The 19,825-nt window shown below is 39.0% G+C and overlaps 2 protein-coding genes across 7 annotated transcripts; one reads left to right on the top strand and one right to left on the bottom strand.

The window, feature by feature from the left end:
* Positions 1-2,682: 2,682 nt before the first annotated feature.
* Positions 2,683-12,724, bottom strand: adamts15a (ADAM metallopeptidase with thrombospondin type 1 motif, 15a). Of its 2 annotated transcripts, XM_077740677.1 has the most exons (8): positions 11,628-12,723; positions 8,749-8,881; positions 8,344-8,511; positions 6,769-7,052; positions 6,510-6,687; positions 6,261-6,433; positions 5,037-5,212; positions 2,683-4,411 (listed from the first exon to the last, which is right to left on the bottom strand). In XM_077740677.1, the coding sequence occupies exons 1-8, from the start codon at positions 12,582-12,584 to the stop codon at positions 3,616-3,618; spliced, it is 2,865 nt and encodes a 954-aa protein (XP_077596803.1). In that variant the 5' UTR covers positions 12,585-12,723; the 3' UTR covers positions 2,683-3,615. The 2 variants fall into 2 exon arrangements, with proteins under 2 accessions (XP_077596803.1, XP_077596802.1); XM_077740676.1 differs by having other exon boundaries at positions 6,510-7,052; positions 11,628-12,724.
* On the top strand, positions 12,550-19,530 carry LOC144212637 (serine/threonine-protein kinase 36-like). Of its 5 annotated transcripts, XM_077740673.1 has the most exons (21): positions 12,550-12,816; positions 13,203-13,340; positions 13,793-13,933; positions 14,008-14,085; positions 14,164-14,294; positions 14,375-14,624; positions 14,692-14,785; positions 14,867-15,048; positions 15,129-15,334; positions 15,475-15,562; positions 15,641-15,772; positions 15,852-16,028; positions 16,110-16,201; positions 16,285-16,348; positions 16,945-17,055; positions 17,156-17,230; positions 17,322-17,433; positions 17,517-17,643; positions 17,731-17,908; positions 18,323-19,216; positions 19,291-19,530. In XM_077740673.1, the coding sequence occupies exons 3-21, from the start codon at positions 13,811-13,813 to the stop codon at positions 19,399-19,401; spliced, it is 3,225 nt and encodes a 1,074-aa protein (XP_077596799.1). In that variant the 5' UTR covers positions 12,550-12,816; positions 13,203-13,340; positions 13,793-13,810; the 3' UTR covers positions 19,402-19,530. The 5 variants fall into 5 exon arrangements, with proteins under 5 accessions (XP_077596799.1, XP_077596798.1, XP_077596796.1 ...); XM_077740672.1 differs by lacking the exon at positions 12,550-12,816 and having other exon boundaries at positions 12,966-13,340; XM_077740670.1 differs by lacking the exons at positions 12,550-12,816; positions 13,203-13,340 and adding an exon at positions 13,577-13,710.
* The last annotated feature ends 295 nt before the right edge of the window (positions 19,531-19,825 follow it).

Here is a 19,825-nt window from a genome sequence, read left to right on the forward strand (position 1 = left end):
AGTTATGATAAGTAGAAAGTATGGACGAGACACGGACATGGTTAAGTGGAAACTTGGTAGATGGAGGACTTCACTACCCTCGGACTTCCTATACAATATTCAATGATGGCATTTTTGTATCACTGTTCTTCACATTTCTTCTTCTGTGGTCTTTTTTTCTCTTGGTCCTCCATAACAATTGCTTAATCCCGCTGCATTCTCTGAATAGACAACAGAATATAAACAACCGCAATGGGAGAACTCCAAACTCCCATGTGATGCATTAAATCTGTTCAGTTTGTAGAGACACTCCAAGTTCCTCTCTTCATGTCGAAGGACTTGAAAAAGGAATGTTACAAATAATAATATAATAATGAAAAAAAAAGAAAGAAATAGTTTTGCAGTGGTATGAAGGCATGGACCAAGTTTGCGAAACTACATGGACTTGCCAGTATTTTGCTCTTTTATGACTTACTCTGGATCCATTGAAATTAGCATGATGTCAAGCAGAGCATGGGCCAAAGTGCAGTGTATGACCTTACATTGATCCCTGAACAAGACCAGATTTGATGCATTTTCCAAGCGTGTTTTTAAGCGTCTAGCCTGCAGCAGGCTTAGATAAGTGGGATATTGCCCTCTTTTACTCGTCTTCATAAATCACTTGTTAAATGTTTTTAAGTCGACTCATGTAGCCACTCTAAAGTCAAGTTTGTAATACTACTTTGCCTGCCGACTAATCAATTGGTCATCAGGTTCTTTTGCAGTATATTTTAGTTAAAGGTATTATCAAATGACATCATGCTCCCATTACTCCCTTTTAAGGTTGTTGTCCAGTAATACATGAACTCACTGTTGAGAAACAGACCATAACGGCCAAATTCCAAAGATTTTCAAATCTGTAGCGGCTCGTTTACTCATTTTCTGGGCCAATTTTGTATGGAATAAGGTGGTGTTTAGAAATTGAGCCAGATTATTCCCCTCTGCCAGGATTTTTTTCCCCTCACATTGTTGAATCAAAGAAATGCCATCAAAACGCCGGTGGAAATTAATGTTTTTGCCAGTCAGAATCTTACCATAGTGCTAAAATATTTGCTCCAAATAACTTACACTAACACATTTTGGGAGTTTTCATTCAAATACGTACTTGTCTGAAGCATTTTTCTGTGAAAATTGAAGTGAAATTCGGCAGCATAGTTATGCACTATTAGAATAAAATGCCAGCTCTGTGTTATTTGTGCAAAATACGACTGTAGTTTTCCAATAACCAACAAACTAGGCAACAATGAAATGCTATGAACAAAAAAAAACATTTTTGCGGTTTCCCCTCCAGTGTTACCACTTAACTTTGATTGTCATTTTCTATTCTTTCTGCTTCAATGTGAGCAATGAATAGCAATCTGTAATGTGCACTTAAGCAGATCCAAATATCAAGAGATTTTAATTTAATGCTTTCACATGCCTCTCACATTCTGTTTCATATTATGAAACCTTGGCTGTGATGTGATTTATTGATATATTATTCTTTTCTATATGAATGATAAGGTTGTCATTTAGTCGATAGCTTAGCCAGCAATTGCAAACATCTGTAAATATTTTTGGATTTGTTTCTCAAAAATACAATTTTATCATCAAAAGTTATTTTTGGAATCTTCATCTGCATTTTTTTTTTGTAGGGCATGAAACCTGTGGGATTAAATTGATTGAATCGTGAGACTGCTCAGCGGTAAAACAAGGTCAGTTGTGAATGTGTCACATATGTTGTCTGTGGAATGATCCTGTTCTTGCTGAAGTCAGCAGATCAGCAGTGATGCACACTAATGTAGCTCTTCATTGGTTGTTTCTATGAACACATTCACCATCACGCCTCGCAGCTACAAAGCAGCTCATTGAGGTGGTGACTGTGGTGAGTCGACCATTCAGGTCAGCATTATCTGCAAACACGCATCTGCTGCTGATCACACAAAAAGAGACAAACAGTACACATTCACATAAACTGCTCACTCACAATAATTAAAACCTGCATTTTGTCTCTTCTTCCAAGATCCAAAATCTCTATCAAAATGTTTGCCTTTGCAAAGATTGCTTAGCTATTTATTTATTTCCCGATATTTGATTGTGTTTTTTATATAGGTGTGCGCGTGCAAGTGTGTGTGTGTGTACATACATACATACATATATATATATATATATATATATATATATATATATATATATATATATATATATATATATATATATATATATATATATATATATATATATATATATATATATATATATATATATATATATATATATATATATATATATATATATATATATATATATATATATATATATATATATATATATATATATATATATATATATATATATATCTATATATATATCTATATATATATATATATATATATCTATATATATATATATCTATATATATATATATCTATATATATATATATATATATATATATATATATATATATATATATATATATATATATATATATATATATATATATATATATATATATATATATATATATATATATATATATATATATATATATATATATATATATATATATATATATATATATATATATATATATATATATATATATATATATATACATACACACACACAAAAAGACATTTCAGATTTTTTTTCTTTGAATTTTATTCTTATACATTTTTTGATAGGTTGTTGTTGTACAATTAATGCCAAACCTGGAACAAGATCCGACAGTGAACTAGGGTGAGAATCCAGCAGGGGAACAAAAAAATATGTCCGTTGGCTGCCCTTCAGATGCTCCTTCATCTGTTTTATGTAGGTCAGACTATTGAGCCTTTTCCGATACATCTACACAAAAATGGTATTTAAAAGATGAGCTCCCTTTTGTAAAATCGACTGAACATATTTACATGGAATTTTGCACAGAGCGGAATATATGTATACATAGTATACAGTACAACCCATATCATATTTGTGATTTGTTTCTTTTGCTGTACACAGTGCAAAAGTTGATTTAAAAAAAATAAACAAAATAAAATCAAAGCATGATTATTACAGTATCCATCCTCTTGTGGGATGTTGTAATGGACAATGTGGTCCTTTGGAAAATATAACAGGAATATGCAGAAAATGATTTAAAGTATTTACCAGAGTGGGAAGAAAAAGTGGTGGAGTATCTTTACCAGTATAATGCTTTTCCAGCTTGTAGATGAAACCAAAAGAATCAATTGTAAAAAGAAAATGGAAAGCCTCCTTTCATTGTCATTATTTTAATGAATGTGTTGGGCCACAGAGATCTTTCAATGTGACTTTATAAAATATGATTTTGATAAAAAAACGACATGGGTTCCAAACTCATAAATTGTTTACTAATATAATATACATCATATATAGTGTATATGCCACGAGAAGGCGTACCGTTAAAATAATTGAACTTTTTATTTAGCTTCCTAGTTTCTTTGTAGTGTGTTGATTTGTTGACCCAAGTGGATTCATGTGGCTTACTTTAAATGGTAAGAAAATTATACTGCACCATCTATTTTGGGGTTTTCTGGAGTGTCTGGTGATGATGCAACAGTGTGTAAATGTTCAGTTGACTGACAATTACAGTTTTCAAGTCCTTAGCAAGACCTTAGTTTACAGAAGTCCAGCTCCTGTGGTTTGCGTAAGCCACTGCATTGGTCCCTGGGTAGCATATGTCCCGTTTGGCTTTTGCAGTGCAGCGGTCGTCTCTTAAAGCCTTTCCCGCATGTCGTGGAACAAGACGACCACTGTCCGGCGTGCCAGCCCGGGCAAGGGTCTCCGCAGGCTCTGGTTGCCGCCGGTCTTTTAGAAGGATCGCAGTTCATTCCCGGTTTCCCGTCCGTCTTCAAACACTGCACCATCCGCCTCTGGAAACCATTGCCACAGCTGACCGAGCACTCGTCCCAGCTTGCCGATGTCCAATTCTCAAGGAGGGGCTCTTGTTTGCTGTAAGGTTTCTTCAGGTTTGCAACCGCCCCCTCTTTAATGCCGTCCTCAGCAAGAACACTGTTGTGGGATTTTTCACGGTCTTCCATCTTTACGGGTTTGTCCTCTTTGTTGTTGCCGCGAGCTTGGTAGAAGGAGTACCTTACGCGGGGTGGCGTTAAATTGCCGGCACATAGCACTTCCACCGTCAGCATCTCCCCTAAGGGATTTACCGACTGTATGGTCTCTGAAAGGCCAGTGGTGCCGCTGTAGCGCAGGAGACTGCCCTTAACGATGATGTCCCTTTCACCGGCTGACACCACGTAGTCTCCATTCAGAAGGTAATGGCCGTCGCTGTTCTTGACTGCCAAGTAGTTGTCGTCACCCAACATTCCTTGATAGCCGCGTTGACGGATGTCAATGTTGGTCGCCCCCACTGGCAACCTCACAACAAAGTTGTAACCATGCCTGCAAACCAAAATACAACATGTGCCCAATTAGCTGTATTATCCAAGGAAAAGTCCACAATGATGCTGGAAAACTAAAAGCTGTTACAGTAATCCCTCGAATATTGCGTTTAATGTAGTCCAGACATGGCCGTGATAATCGAAAAATCGCAAAGTAGGGTTAGTCCTATCATGACTACCTTTTTTTTGTTCAGTGCTGAGCCATATAGTAGCAAGAGTTGAAGAATTGAATTTACGATAATCGGGGAAAAGACTGTAATAATATGCACATCTTTTTGCTATTTGCCCTTATCTATGGTATTTTTCGGACTATAAGTCGCATTTGACACAACATGCTGTAAAAAATACCGTCATTGAACTTGAGTATTAGTCGCAGGCCCAGCCAAACTATTTTTAAAAATTACTTAGTGTGGAAAATAACAGTTCCCACTTTAAATTCATTTTGCAAACCAGGTTAAATTTAGCTACTCTGTCATACACTTGAGATGCATCGGTTTGACAACTTCCCATGATACTAATTAACGCTTCTACTCTGTCAGCATCATGTGGCATCTTTAGGCATTTCAGGCGAGAAAAAATACTTCATAAATGAATAGGAATTTTTTTTTTTGGATTGCTGTACTCACATAGGTTTGGTAAAAAGTCCCGAGACCTTTTTGCAGCTTTTGTTGTCACCTCCACAGACGCCACATTTGTTAAACTTCTTAGTGGATCCAATTTTTCCATCACAACCAGCCTTGATGCATTTTCCTTGAACACACACCCCTGTTGAGTCTGGTGAGCATGGTGTTCCATCCACAACCTGTGGTGTAGACATATTCAGCATTGGTAGAGAACACCATTCATTAAACAGCACTCAAAATCTTCATTTTAAGTCATTCTGACGTGGCCAGGTTATATTTTTGGGTGGATGTTATTATTACATTGCCAGTATTTTCTAAGAAGCGATATTCATGCAGTGTCGCACGCCCATTGAAGAGGACGTGGCGTAAAATGATATTTGGTTCAGCTGTTTCAGACACGTATGCATGCAGCTGCTTGATGGATGATTCAGTCATACACATCCCCTGAGTGTTCTTCTTCTCCTCTTAGGTCAATATGATCTAGTGTGAACTTTCTCTCACGGCTGCTCACACTCAATCCACACCCATGTTATCTCACGATGATAAACGCCATCCTTCTACTCCTTTTCGTTATCCCGTGCACGGCTGTTCTTTCTCACAGGATCACATGACCTCACAAATGAAATCACTTACAGCCAAATAGTTCAAATTATTGCGATTATGCCTTTTGCAGACTGCTGAGAAAAATTAAAATGTTTTCTAATCCCCCAATCCAATTTTATAGTCTTAAAACTATCAAGATTAATACAACTACAGCATCAATTCCAAATTGAAGGTAAAAAAAAATGGATACTAGTATTTGCAATTGAACACTAGATAGGAAAGGAAATGACGCAGCAGTTTCTGTCAATGTTTGGAATGTTTGATAAAGAAAAATGGAGAATGTGGTTACAGCTACTGTGTTGGAGCAATGTGTGGCATGTGCTGGTTTAAGATTTTTGTTCTAAATAGCACTTCATTTTTTCTCCCAACTGGCAAAAGAATCTGGTTTACATACTTAACTTTTCTAGATATGATTGGATGTGACAGAGAAAACATCAAGTCAATGAATATTCATTTGAGGGAAAATTCTAGTATATGCAGAGTGTCACAATGAATCATTCTTTGACTTTGATAGAAATAAACATCTACCCGAACAGTTGAGAAGGAGAGATATTGAGATGAAGTCTTAAAAAGGCTGTTTCCCAAGACTTTTGTTTATTAACTATATCCAGTTTAACTTCTTACCTTGGGTGCCATGACATAGAAATATCCAGTTCCATTTGCTCTGCATATGAGTTTACATCTGTCATCGACGCTCACTCCAGAGTACTTGGGGACCCACACAACAGAGGAGGCGATATGGTTGCTGCTGAAACTGCGCCCGCTGGATTCACACTGCTCATCACGATAAGTTTGACCTGCATTGTGAGAAGAAAATGGTGCCAATAAGATCGAGATAAAAACAGATACATACAGATAAATACTGATACAAACCTGTATCAGGGCAGCGATTCAGATTGCAAGAACGGTATTTGACTCGAACTCCTTGGCAGTATTTCCCCCCATTTGAAGGAAAGGGGTTGTTACATTCTCTTTTAGCCAGTTGCACACCACCTCCGCATGTCCGTGAGCAGGTACCAAATGGAGCCCACTTTCCCCAGCGACCGTCCACCTTGAAAATACGCAAAAAAGAGGGGCTTAGTTGTTGTTTTATTTCCAAATTAATGAACTTTGTGAGTGTGTCACGCCTTACTTTTGAAGTTCGGTCCTCCCTGGGAGAGCAAATCCCTCGGTCACAAATATTGCCATCACCACAGGCAGTTCCATCCGCCCAGGGGAAGTGACGGGTCATACACACCAAATGTCCGTTGGACTTTCCCGTGCACCACAGGCGAACGCATGGCGGCTGCATAAAGGGACACGGCTTGGAACCTTCGCCAAAAGCCAGCTCACATTGACGCTCGAGGCTGTAGGATGCTCCGGGAAGGACATTTGGTAGGCCTAATGGTTTATGGGGCTGGTCCAGCAAGCACTCTCCTGGAAAAAAAAGCTCCCAATATTCAGTTCTTGTTTTTTTTTTTTTTTTTTACAACTTAGCTCATATGAACACATTTTGTTTTACTAAATATAAACTATGGATGTCCCTGTTCAGAAAGAATTAGATGAAATCACTTGCTATACCAGTTAATGAGTTGAGATTGAAATATTTCTATATCGATATTGACACTATTGAAATAAACCTTGCAAAAAAAGGAAGTGTCCAACAAATCACAACTGAAATAGTGCTAAAGGGAAAAAGTCTAAAAATACAGCAGTCATTTGCTTCCTCCTCTTTCACTGCCAATTGATTAACTTCCAAAACGCCTCTTATTACAAAGAAGAACACTACAAAACAATGTCTGACATTGTCCAGAAAGTTACAAATAATCTTGGTCGCAGCACAGCACGCAAACGACCTCAGACCTGCCGCAGGATGTCTTCATTCTCCCAGCTGTTCTGTCACAACTTAGTTTTATGAGCAATGAAACCACGAGAAACCCTTTATGAAACTTTCTGTTGGAAATGTGGAGGACAGGTCATTGAAATGAAACAAAATCCAATCCTGACTAGTTATTGTTTCCTGTTGTAAAGGGCATGAAACAAGAATGTCTATCCAACCTGTATGGGAAATAGTGGCTGGTTAAAGTATTCTGTTCTCCAAACCATTGTGGTGATGCTTCTCCAAACAAAGTCACTGATTGAGGACAGATGTGAAGCGCTTTTTAAGATGAAAAAGTTTAGCGTGGCTCTGAGGCCGAGCTCTGTGGTCTGGCATGTTACCGAACAGTCTGATTCCATTTTTATTCAACTCGAGGATGCATGAATGCTTTTACTCAGCCATGCATTAAATTGAAATGATGGCACTATATTCTAGTTGGAGATGAAGAGAATAAAAAAAAACTGCAAACGTATTTCCTTGGCAATGCCATGGTGGAAGCATCTCAAAAAATGAATTGGAACCAATCAAATCTCGTGCCCGAATCTGTTATTTTCCAATGTTCTGAAAATAGCTATAATTGGCACCGATACTGATATCTGGTCAGTACATCACTATCAATAGCTCATTCACGGACATTGAAAGTAATAGAAATCCAATCCACTTGAACTGGGATGGCTGAAATCATCAATGGCAGTTGTTGATTTGTTAAACAACATTAAAGCTGTTTGTTTTCAGTCTGGTAAATGGCAATATTACCCTGGTTCAGATCAGATTAGATTCATCTATCACCCTCAATTCCAGCCAATGAGTTAAAACATTGTTTGGAAAGGCTAGCAAATGTAGACTGACCGTGTCCACTGTCCAGAAATTCCGTGATGATGGCAGCGCTGCAAGGTGACCACGGGCTGGTGCGATTAATCTGAATGAGTGTGGGAGACATCATATGGTTGTCCTGCGACTTGCCAAACGCATCCTCGCAGGCCTTCACGTTGTCGTGTGGCATGTTGAAAACGTGTCCTGCGGTGAGGTAAAGATGATAGACGGCTTTCACAAATGCTTGATTTTTGTCAGTTTGTCATATGCGGTCAGCAGTGGAAAGCCTTGTTCCGCGGTGCTAATACACAGAGATGATGTAGTAAGTGGTGGTCATGTTGTGATTATGGTAAAGACCCATGATGGATAGTGAAATGTTAGCTTTTTTTTGTATTTGCGGCTTTAAATTTGTAGTAGCACGCCTGCCGATGTGTGGCTCACCGAGTTCGTGAGCTGTGGTGAAGGCCGAGGGCAATCCGTCGTCTTCGATGACGGAGCAGCTCCTCTTAGGGTCGCACATGGTTCCGACGTCGGCCATCCCAAGGGTGTCGCAAGTGGAAGCCCCGCACAAGTCCTGGAAAATGAAGTAAACAGAATCACCGATCATTTCTTAAAGTCCTAACGTGGTACTGTGAAATTAAAAGCAGTTGTACACACTAGGTAGTACTGTTAAAATTGTACTGGGCATAGATAAGGTTTTAGTCAGGCTCTTTTGCAGTTACAACAGTTCCATTCCTCTGGGAAGATTTTCTACAAGATTTTAGAATGTGTCTCTGGAAATGTTTTTTGTCTATTCATCCAGATGTGTGAGGTCAGAGGTGACTAATGTTGGAGCCGGGAGAGGGCCTGGCTCAGAATCTGTTCAATTTCATTCCAAAAGCCCAGTTCTCAAGTTATTCCATGCAAAACTCCAAAAGATTCTGGGAAGCAATCCTCCATTAACATTTATAGATTACTGTTTCAAGACTATTGTTAATTCAATAGGCCATAAAATTGATTACCTTTTGACTTACAACAAGATAATTCGCCAAACATTAAGTTTACAACAGACTACTTTATTAGTTATCTCAAAGTTGCCTTTCTTCTCTCAAGGTTTGTTTAAAACTTATCTATTTAGGTACCTAAATATTTGTATATTTTTCCTCACTTCCATCTCCTCAGCCTCCAACTCTTTTCTTCACACAAAAAAACAATTCTTAAAGTAAAAACATGAATCCTACACTATATTAAAAAACTTGCTGACATTTATACACGACAGATAGTTTATGAGGACAGCACAAACATCTTTGTGGTGTCGAATGAGGATTTTCACTGACTAGTGCACTAGCGCATGGCCTCATGTGACGTATGGGACTTTTCCCCAATCATTCATTGCATTTCCATGCAGGAGCAGTGACTAAAAGGCTTTTTTTTTGGTCACCACACAATTCCAAAGCCTAATCTTAGCAAGGAAGCATTTGGAGCAGTTAACGGAGCCTCCTAATCACAGGACAACTACACAAAGTTAACCACACAGAACTGCCCGTTAACCTCCTCCCGTTCTCTTTTCATATACTGTCAGGAAAAAAAATGTCTCTGGTCAGTTATTTCCTATGAAAAAGGGATGTCCCAATGATGAAATTATCACTTCTGATGGGATATTTTTGAAGATATGTTTTGCCGATATCAAAATGAATTTAGTCAAGCAAAATATAATGCAACCATTAATTGAGAAATCATATCATTGGTATAAAAATAAGCCCTGCTGGTAGCACGTCTTCAAGAAATTCTCTGTGTTAAAACATTACATAATACTCTGTTACTTTTAGTGTCTAAAAAAAAGTCGTCCCGCTCAGCAGACATGTTTACCCAGTGGTTTGATTTACATCAGATCTGATCTCGAGACCAACCCCCTAACCGTTATTCACCGATACACCAAAAAATTGCCATATCGATCGCCAACACCAATATTTTTTATCAGTTCGTCACATCGCTAATATAAAACACAAGCAAGGTTTATAGGCCCAGAAATCGTCATAAAAACAACACCAGAATGATCTGCCAGTGGAAATAAACTCCAGATGTGTTAGATGGGGTGCTTTGTGTCATTAGTCAGAAAGGAAAATAGAGGAGGCGAGAACCAGAAGGGGCTAAGGTTTGGTTCTGGGCAACGACCTACTTCCCACATCTGTCAACTCATTTTGCCGTGTCACTGTGCTGCAAAGGCAAATACAATTTTGCAAGTTGAACTCAAGAAACATGTCATCCTTTCCATGAATTTACACGAACACAAAACCACCTGGCCTTTTGCCAGTTGTAGAAGAAAAACCTAGCAAGATGGTCTTGCAGTACAATAGGAATAGAGAAGGAGGAATGGGAATGGCCGCAAGAAACTTTACACTTTGGCCTCAGGCATCCCAGAAGGAGCTAATGTTCATTGTCTATGGTAAAATTGCAGGTGCGTTTTGAAGATTATGTGTCAATTTCAGAAAAGGATGCAGTGCCATTTACATCTATGCTACATTAATATACTGTAAGTTTAAGGTCTTAGTGTTACTTTGGATCATTGCAGCTACAGAAAGTAAAAATGGCTATTCTCAAGACCTGATACAAGTTGTTGGAATATGTCAGTGGGAATTTTGGTTCATTCACCCAGAAGAATTTTATCGAGGTCAAGGGGCCACTGTTGTTGGACTTGGTCTTGCTTTGCAATCTGTGTTCCAATCCATCACCAAAGTTTTCATTGAGGTCAAAGTCAGAGATGTCTCAGTTCTTCTACAGCAAATAATTCAAGCATGCATCTCTGTGTAAATCTTGTTTGGGTAATTTTGTTTTGACTTGAGCAGAACCTACAAGGGTGTTGTGCATGTTTATTTGTCACCATTTTCAGAAAACAGCCTATTTTGCACTTTGCACGCACTCAATAATGCTCGTGTGGTTTTGTACGCCACTTCAAAGCATAAGCACAATAATAAACATATCGAGTGCAAACAATGACTAGTTCTCTCAGACTGTCAATCAAGAGAATCTAATTTTTGTGGCGAGACTGACTTTTTTCAATTCATTTTCCGTATGCTTCTTTCTTCATGAAGTACGTCAGTGACAGTTCAACACGCACAGAGTATAATCCAATCAGTGAATGACATTACAATACAGTGCTTAATCTGTCACCATTCCTACAACATCTTTTATGGTATTGCAAATACCACCAGACCAAAAAATGATTTCATTTTGTAAGCTTTTGTACCATATTGTTCAGTGGTCTACAACGACAATGCCATACACACACACACGATGTGTTCTTTGGATCAATAAATATCGGCATTAATTTTAAACCTTACCTGTCTGGTGAACAGGATGGCTGTGTCCCAATAATCTGCATGCTTGTCACTGTTCTTGTTCATCTTTTTTTGCCAAGTACAAAAATTCCGGAGTGTCAACGCTGCGTTCCCAGATACCTTGGGACCTTTGTCCACCTCTGAGAGAACCACAATCTTGACCACCGTGATGTGAATGGAGTTGAGAATGCTTGGGTGCTTATAGAGCCTAGCTGCCACTGACATGAGCGTCAAGATGTAATGTTTAAGATCACGGCCGTGGAACTCAGCCATTGTCTGGTCTGCAACCACCAAGGTCTCCACATACCTGGGGACTGATGCGAAACGTTTGCTTCTCCCCATAGGTCTCGATGGGGTTTTGGTCAGGTTGTTGTCATTTTTTTTGTAATGATCCAACATCTGCGCTAGGTGGGGTCTTGAGTCATTGTTTACCGCGCACCTGGAGGTGGAATTCGGCTTCAGGTTGTTGCTGGTTCTGCGCCGGATGACGTGCGCGCTTTCTGCGCTCTCGGTGTCATTGCGCACCGGATTGATGAAGTACTCCCAGCCTCGGTAGCCAAATGCCCCTTGGATGCCTTTACACAGGCTCAGGGCTGCATAGGAATCGCGATCACCGTTTACGTGGCCTGAGAAAAAACACTGAGTCAGGATATCTGCGCCGGATCTCCACGGTGCGCCTTGGTTGGACACTTGAGAGCCGATGAAGTCTGAATCTGGTCGTAAATCCACCACTAAGTCCTGGTGGAACGCTTGTATTCTTAGTACACATTCGCCACGGGGAGTCTCCAGGTCGTTGTCATTATGTTGCTGTTGGACGAAAGGGAAGCAAAGTTCACTTTCCATGCAGCGAACTAGTTTGGACAGCGACACCACGACGTGGAGCAGACACGTTGTTCGGATAAACATGACGAGGTTTGCATTCAACTTGGAATGCGATGAGCCAAAGCTCGTAAAAAGCATATTCCGATGCGCAAGACTCTCTGGACAATCTTGAGTGAAGATTTCCCCTGGTCTTGACCCATTCCCGGCCTGCACCTGTATGCCAGCTCCACTGCTGTCTTCAGTGCACTTTATGCATTTTCTTTCCTCTTGTGTGGAATGATGGAAACTCTATCTCACATTGGGAGGAGTCACACTCATCGGATGCAACGTGATCAAAGTATTGCTGTACAACCTCCCAGATGACTCAAAGGTTAAATTAAGTTTTTTTTTTAAAACATTGAAGGATGACGCACTTCATTCACAGAATGTTTACTCGTGGATGGGGGCGAAATGTCAACAGGGCATTCAATAAGAAGCAAAACAAACAGTTTAGTAAATCTGAACAATTCTGAGTTATAATATATCAGATGGATGTGAAAAATAATGACATTCAAACATTGCTTTTAAAAACACTGAAATAGGCGCTCCAAAAAGTGGAACTTTTATTTATTGAACTCTTTTAAGTATGTATAGTATAGTTGTGACTCACACACAACTCCTAGTGGTCAAATGAAGAGGTTGCCCTTAGTGTCACATGTCTTGTCTGCAGATTTCTCTCATCTTATCTCATTTTCTGAACCACTTTATCCTCACTAGGGTCGAGGAGGGTGCTGGAGCCTATCCCAGCTGACTTTGCATGTCTTTGGAATCTAGGACTACCCAGGGAAAATCCACGCAGACCCGGGGAGAACATGCAAACTCCGGACAGGTGGACCGATCTGGATTGGAACCCAGGTGAGGCACAAACTATAAGTTTAAACTCTTGATGTTATCTTCATTGTGAAACACTTTAAGTATATAGAATTTACTAATGTATATAGTATATAATCCAGAAAGTACTGTACACTAAGGACAATTAATGTGACTTTGATGCTGACGCAACAGATATTTAATACAACATCATTGGATAACATTAAAGAGACTTTGTGATGGAGATGCTTTGACTCCTATAATATTTATATATCTTTTCACTTCATGTTTTAACATAGAAACAATTTACCATTTGAAATCTGACATTAAAATGGATTCCTACCATGTTTTGGCTCAAGTGGGACAGGGCTCATTTGGTCGAGTTCATAAAGGAATGAAAAAGTTTACAGGCCAAGTAAATTGTTTTGTTTGAATGAATAGGGCCTTGTTTTTATGACCATTGTTAAATATCTTTGTCTTGTTTGTTTATCCATCAGGTGGTAGCTCTGAAATTTATGCCAAAGATGGGACGTTCGACTAAAGAACTGCAAAGTTTAAAGAAAGAAATTGATATCATGAGTAACCTTCAACATCCAAACATTGTGAAGTTTTTTGACAGCTTTGAAACAGAAACAGAGGTTATTTTACACAAATATACAACATTTTTTTTCCTTTTAATTTACCCGTATTAACTCTTTCCTGCTTTTAAAAGGTTGTAGTTGTGACAGAGTATGCAGAAGGTCAATTGTTTCAAATCATTGAAGCTGACGGTAATTTACCAGAAAGTCAGGTAACAAACAGTGTTTTGCACATTTTACAAAACTTCACAAAGTTTACTCTAAGAATTTTTTTTTTCATTTATCTAAAGGTTCGTGCAATTGCCTGCCAGTTGGTCTCAGCTCTCCATTATTTGCATTCCCACCGCATTCTTCACCGAGACATGAAACCACAAAATATCCTCTTTGATAAAAATGGTGTTGTCAAACTTTGCGACTTTGGGTAAGTACAGATTATACTTGCCTTCATTTTATTTAATTTTTTACAACTTGAATGACATATTTGCTCCATTTCTTCACTAGATTTGCCAGGGCAATGAGCATTTCCACTATGGTAGTGACTTCTATCAAGGGGACGCCTCTATACATGTCCCCTGAATTAGTAGCAGAGAAGCCTTATGACCACACTGCTGACCTCTGGGCATTAGGTTGTATTCTTTATCAAATCCATACAGGGATTCCCCCTTTCTGTGCTGATTCCATCTTTCTTTTGGGGAAGTTTATTATGAGAAACCCCATCACATGGCCAAAGACTATGAGCAAAACATGCACGGTACAAAACATTTATATCCAGTAAACTCCCAACTGCAATTTGAGACATTGTAGTATTTTGATTTCAGAACTTTCTGCAAGGTTTGTTAATCAAAGACCCTCAAAAGCGATTGTCCTGGCCAGATCTTCTGCATCATCCTTTTGTCGCCGATGGCGTTGAAGGTAACAATATGGAATTGTTTAGCATATATTTGTTGTATTTGTGTGATGGTACTAACTAAGACTGTGGTGGTGTGTTGGCAGTGATTCCAGATGAAGATGTTTTCAGTCCTCTGACTGCTACGCTTAACCCAGACATGTTGGCACTGAAACTGAAACAAATGGCAGAAATGATGCCGCCAGATTCCGGAGAAAACAGAATATTTCGAAAGATCCGAGAACAAAGAAACAAGAGAAACGCGTGCAATCAGGGCGACAAAGCTAAAGTCAGCCAAAAATGCGTTTGAAATCAACACTTGACAAGATTTCTACGGATCATTTAAATTTATAGAAAACCGTCTTGCAGGGTCAAAAGGAGGAGGATGAGGAGGAGGAGGAAGAGGGATTGGAAAGTGATTGTGGAGTGACAGTAACACCCATTCTTGATACATCACCCCCTTTTGATTTTGCCTCAGCTAGTTCAACATCACCACCAGCAAGTGTCACACCGACCAATCATACTTTGGCAACGTCAAATCATCCCGACAGGTTCAACGACAACATTTTGATATCGTAATTTCTGTAAATTCACTCAACTCGTACATTTTCTGTGTCAGATGTCATATTGTTACAAATGCAAAGCTAACTTTCCATGAAAGCTTTTTCTAGCATTGCACATGTACTCACTTTTCTTGTGTGGTGTACGCCTGCAGGGGTCCCATCAGTCAGGACTACGAACGAGAATTCCCCTCTTTTGGCGTTGGATCACGACTCCACAGAACCGCATCCAAAAGTTCCATAGTAAAATATCATTGTTCACCCTAATGGGCCAAAACTGCATAGTCAACATCCCTTTTACCACAAAAATAATTCTTTCAGATGAGTGACAATGAGGAATTCTGGGAGATTCTTGCTCAGGAGAGTGACCCAAACCGCCAAAACCGAGTTCTGTTGAAGGACAAAGCCATTATCTCTAAACTGCAACACACCATTTTAAGGTTTAAGCAGCAGGTAATTATGTCTTATCTTCAACTAAGCACAAAATAACACTTAATTGCATCACTTTTCTTCTTGTATCTTCTACAATAAGCTTAGGGATGGAGTTTTAAAAGATACATATTACATTGGACTTCCACTGAAGGTCCTTCAGAACCTGCTTCTGACCTCTGACGTCGCCATCAAAAACCACATTACGACTGACCTCGGGTTGCCGCGTCTCTTCTTTGAGTTGCTTCACGATTCTGTGAAAAATGCACACTTCATTAAGGTGTCAAATAGCACATTTCTTTGCAACTTCTATTAATCCTATAATCTAAATGTTTTTTTGCCGGATTATTGAATTGAGCAGCTGCCATGGAGTCTGCAAACACTTGGAGAAATGGTCACTGTGCTGCTGATCTACTGGGAAAACAATCAGGATTGGCTACAGGAGGAATTAAGGTTTGAGCATTGAATTTCCTTCACATTGTGCGTTGTGATCTTTATTATCAAAAAATATAAATCAATGATTTGTTTGCATGTAGATCTGAAAATCTAATAGAGCCGTTTATGATCATTCTCAATCAAGAAGATCTCCATCCTTTAGCTGTAAGTATGACCCTTAAAGATTCTGTATGAATGATAAAGTGGGGTAAATAGTTTTATTTTACGTTTTACAGATGTAATAAAATGAGAGGTTTACTTATTGGTGATTTTAGATTGCCATGGTTAACACTTTTGAATTGCTCTACTCTACTTTGTAACGGCTTTTTAGTTTATCAGTGTCAAAATGCTAAAAACATTTAAAACTGACAATAATTAACAGTCTTTCAATGTATAAATAAATACATCAACATTTAATGTTTCCTTTTTTTAAAATAAAATAAAAAAGATTACAAGATAAAAGCGAACTACTTAATGTTTTTCTCTTTTTTATTTAACAAAAATAGTAGTAAAAAAATACAAGAAAATATTTCCTTATAACCCAATTTAACCCAAGTCACAATTTTAATATTTTTGTAACATTTTCAGAAAGTCGTCTTATTATGTAGTGGTTCACTTGGTCATCTCATTCTCTGTGTGCCCAATGGCTGACTGGACAATTTAAAAACATTTCCATTACATGGAAAAACTCCTTTCTAACAACTAAAAATAATCACAAATTGTCTTCAAAAGTAATTTGGTGATTCTTTGTTCTCCTTTAGCCTCTTGCTGCATCCGTTTTGGCCCTATTTGTGCAACACAAGGTTGCTGTCAATGTTGATGTGGCCTTGCTTAGTTCTTTGTTAAAACAACAAGTATCTGCTTCACATCAGGTATATACAAGCTTTTTTTGTGCATGATCGGACATATGTTTAATTTTTGTACACATTTGATCAGATGAATTTTAATCATTTGCTCTCTCCCTTTTTTTAGTTGCAGCTTCCACTACCGTCAGGTTGGGGAATCTGTGATGGCCTTTTGTCTTTACTTCTGCACTCTCTTTCTGAGGTCAGAAAAAAATGTTTGCATTAATATAATTGAAAGAGTTTTTTCATAACAGACAATAGTGTATTTCAACTTTTAATATCATCCGAAACAGCACGGGTGTGGATTTTCACATTTGGATCTACATACATTTTGTTATCTATGGAAAAGAACAGGAACCTCACTAGCGTGGAGAACGCCAAACATGGACTTCTGTTCGACAAACGGTAAACATAGATCATTATTTACAAACACTGTTTATGTGGAAATCATGTCAATCACAAGCCTACTTTTCTCATTTGCTTTTTAGGACTTTATTTTCTCATGTCTGCCACACTGTTGGTTTTCTGCAATGATCCCTATTCATATATTTCACTTTTTTGTGAGAGCAAGTCAACATTTGTCTACACCCTCAGCTGGATACTAAGCTTTGAATGGTCTGTGTTGTATTGGTTGTGGGTTTACAGTTAAATATATTGAAATATGATGTTAATAACTGAAGTCACGCTATATTCTTTTTCCAGTCTTCTTCTGTTTTCCAAAGGTAATCCAGTGAAATTGGAGTATTTAACACATGAGAGTTTCATCCAGTTGAGTTGCCTCTTCCTGTGCCTTCCATTTACTCTGGACCTGACTTCGCAAAACACTTCTAGGATTCTGCAATTGTATGACAGCTGTGGTGTTGTTAAAGGACTTCTGGAGGTGAAAATCATTCCAACCTTCTAATATTTTCCTTTCCAACTTTTCTTTCTCATCTCATTTCCTGAACCGCTTCATCCTGACTAACTAAGGTCGCGGGGTGTGCTGGAGCCTATCCCAGCTGACCTCTTCAAATACAAGGTCACACCCACCTGTGTAGGTAGAGTTTGTATGTTCTCCTGGGCCTTTGTGGGTTTCCTCCGGGTACTCCGGTTTCCTCCCAAATTCCAAAAACATGCATGGTAGGTTGATTGGACACTCTAAATTGGTATGAGTGTGCATGGCCACCGTTCCAATCCCTGTCTCTGGCCTGGAATATGCTCCAGCACCCTCCGCGACCCAAATGAGGATAAAGCGCTTCAGAGACTGAAATGAGAGATGATTTTGACACATGTTTTCTCTTTCACCTTTTGGCAGGTGATTCAAATGCTTCCTCTTTCCTTAGTGGAACTGCCACTGTCACTTCTACGTCGCTTGTTGCTGTGTGACCGTCAACGCTCTCTTTCTCGCCTCAGGAAAAATGCTGATAACTTTTTCTCTCAATCGGGTCAGTCCATACCAAGCAGAACAGCCAGTTCTTTGCTCTCCGATTTACTGAAGGTGGAAGAGCTGGGGGACTCAGTTGTGGAACTTTTATCTCTATTATACCTGCTGACTTGTTTTTGCCCATATTCTTGTTGCCTTCAGCTTCACTTGGATTCCTCCGTCTTGCATCGGGCGCTCGCTCACTCCCATGATCCGATAAGAGCTACTACTTGCAATGTTTTGGGAAATTTGTACCCATTTAAGTCTCCCAACCTGTCTAACAAACATTGTGAGATTTTTAAACGCATGATCGAACTTCTCAAGGATTGTAATGTACACGTGCGGCAGGCGGCTTGCTTGTCAGTCGGCAAATGGTTGGGTTGTATTGCTGCAGAGACGGGTTTTCGCGTGGGAAGGTCGAATCATCGAGTGGGCGGCGCTACGGAGTGGCTCGAAACCAAGGACAATGATGAACGTAAGGGTTCAGGCTGGGAAACAGGCCAGAGGGGTTTAGCTAACGGTGAAATGACAAGGTGGATTGAAGATGCCAGAATGACAGGAGGCACTCTGGCAGCGCTGACCTGTGACCCTAACGCTCGCACTCGCCTGCACGCCTTTGCCGCGCTGGGGAACCTGCTACACGTTCTGGGGGACATTCCTGAGTTGCTGGAAGAGAGAGTGACCGGATTACTTTTGAGAGCCGTGTGCACGGATCCGGATAAGGCTGTGAGAGAAGCCGCCATTGCAACTTTAAGCTTGTATGCGCAGCAGAAATCAATGCTACAGGTAAGGATATAACCTGAAATTTGGAATATTTGGCATAAAAATGCATCATCTGAATGTTTTTTTGTATGTTTAAGGTTCTGCTATCCCTAGATGCTGAAAAGAAACTTATTCAAGCGTCCCAGTTTGCACCAAGGGACTATCTTCCACTCATTGGACAAATAAAGCAAATGAGAGAATTACAGTAGAAAATATGGGGTTTAAAAATAGAATTACATTTTACATTTGCGTTCTGTTAAAGTGTCCCATTTTCCACACATTTGTATTGCACGATTGGTGCAAATAAAACACGATATTAAATGCTGATTTGCCTCAGACTATCTGAATTGTTTTGATGACAACCTCATGGGAAAAACAAATAACAAATCTAGAACGGCAAATGGCTCGTGCCTGACATCTAGTGGACATTAAAATTGAGTTCTACGAAATATTCACAAATACAGTATTCTACCGATGCCCATAATGAATATTTAATGACAATCAGTTGAAAAGGTATGTATGTAATAATAATAATTAAGGCAAAAACATTTACAGTTGTATTTACAGTTGTATTTGCAGGTTTTACAATATACTCGGCAGTGGTTTGTTGACAGCCTGTTGCTAGGAGCGCGT

The sequence above is a fragment of the Stigmatopora nigra genome, chromosome 19 (genome assembly GCF_051989575.1).
Source record: "Stigmatopora nigra isolate UIUO_SnigA chromosome 19, RoL_Snig_1.1, whole genome shotgun sequence".
Taxonomy (NCBI): Eukaryota; Metazoa; Chordata; class Actinopteri; order Syngnathiformes; family Syngnathidae; genus Stigmatopora; species Stigmatopora nigra.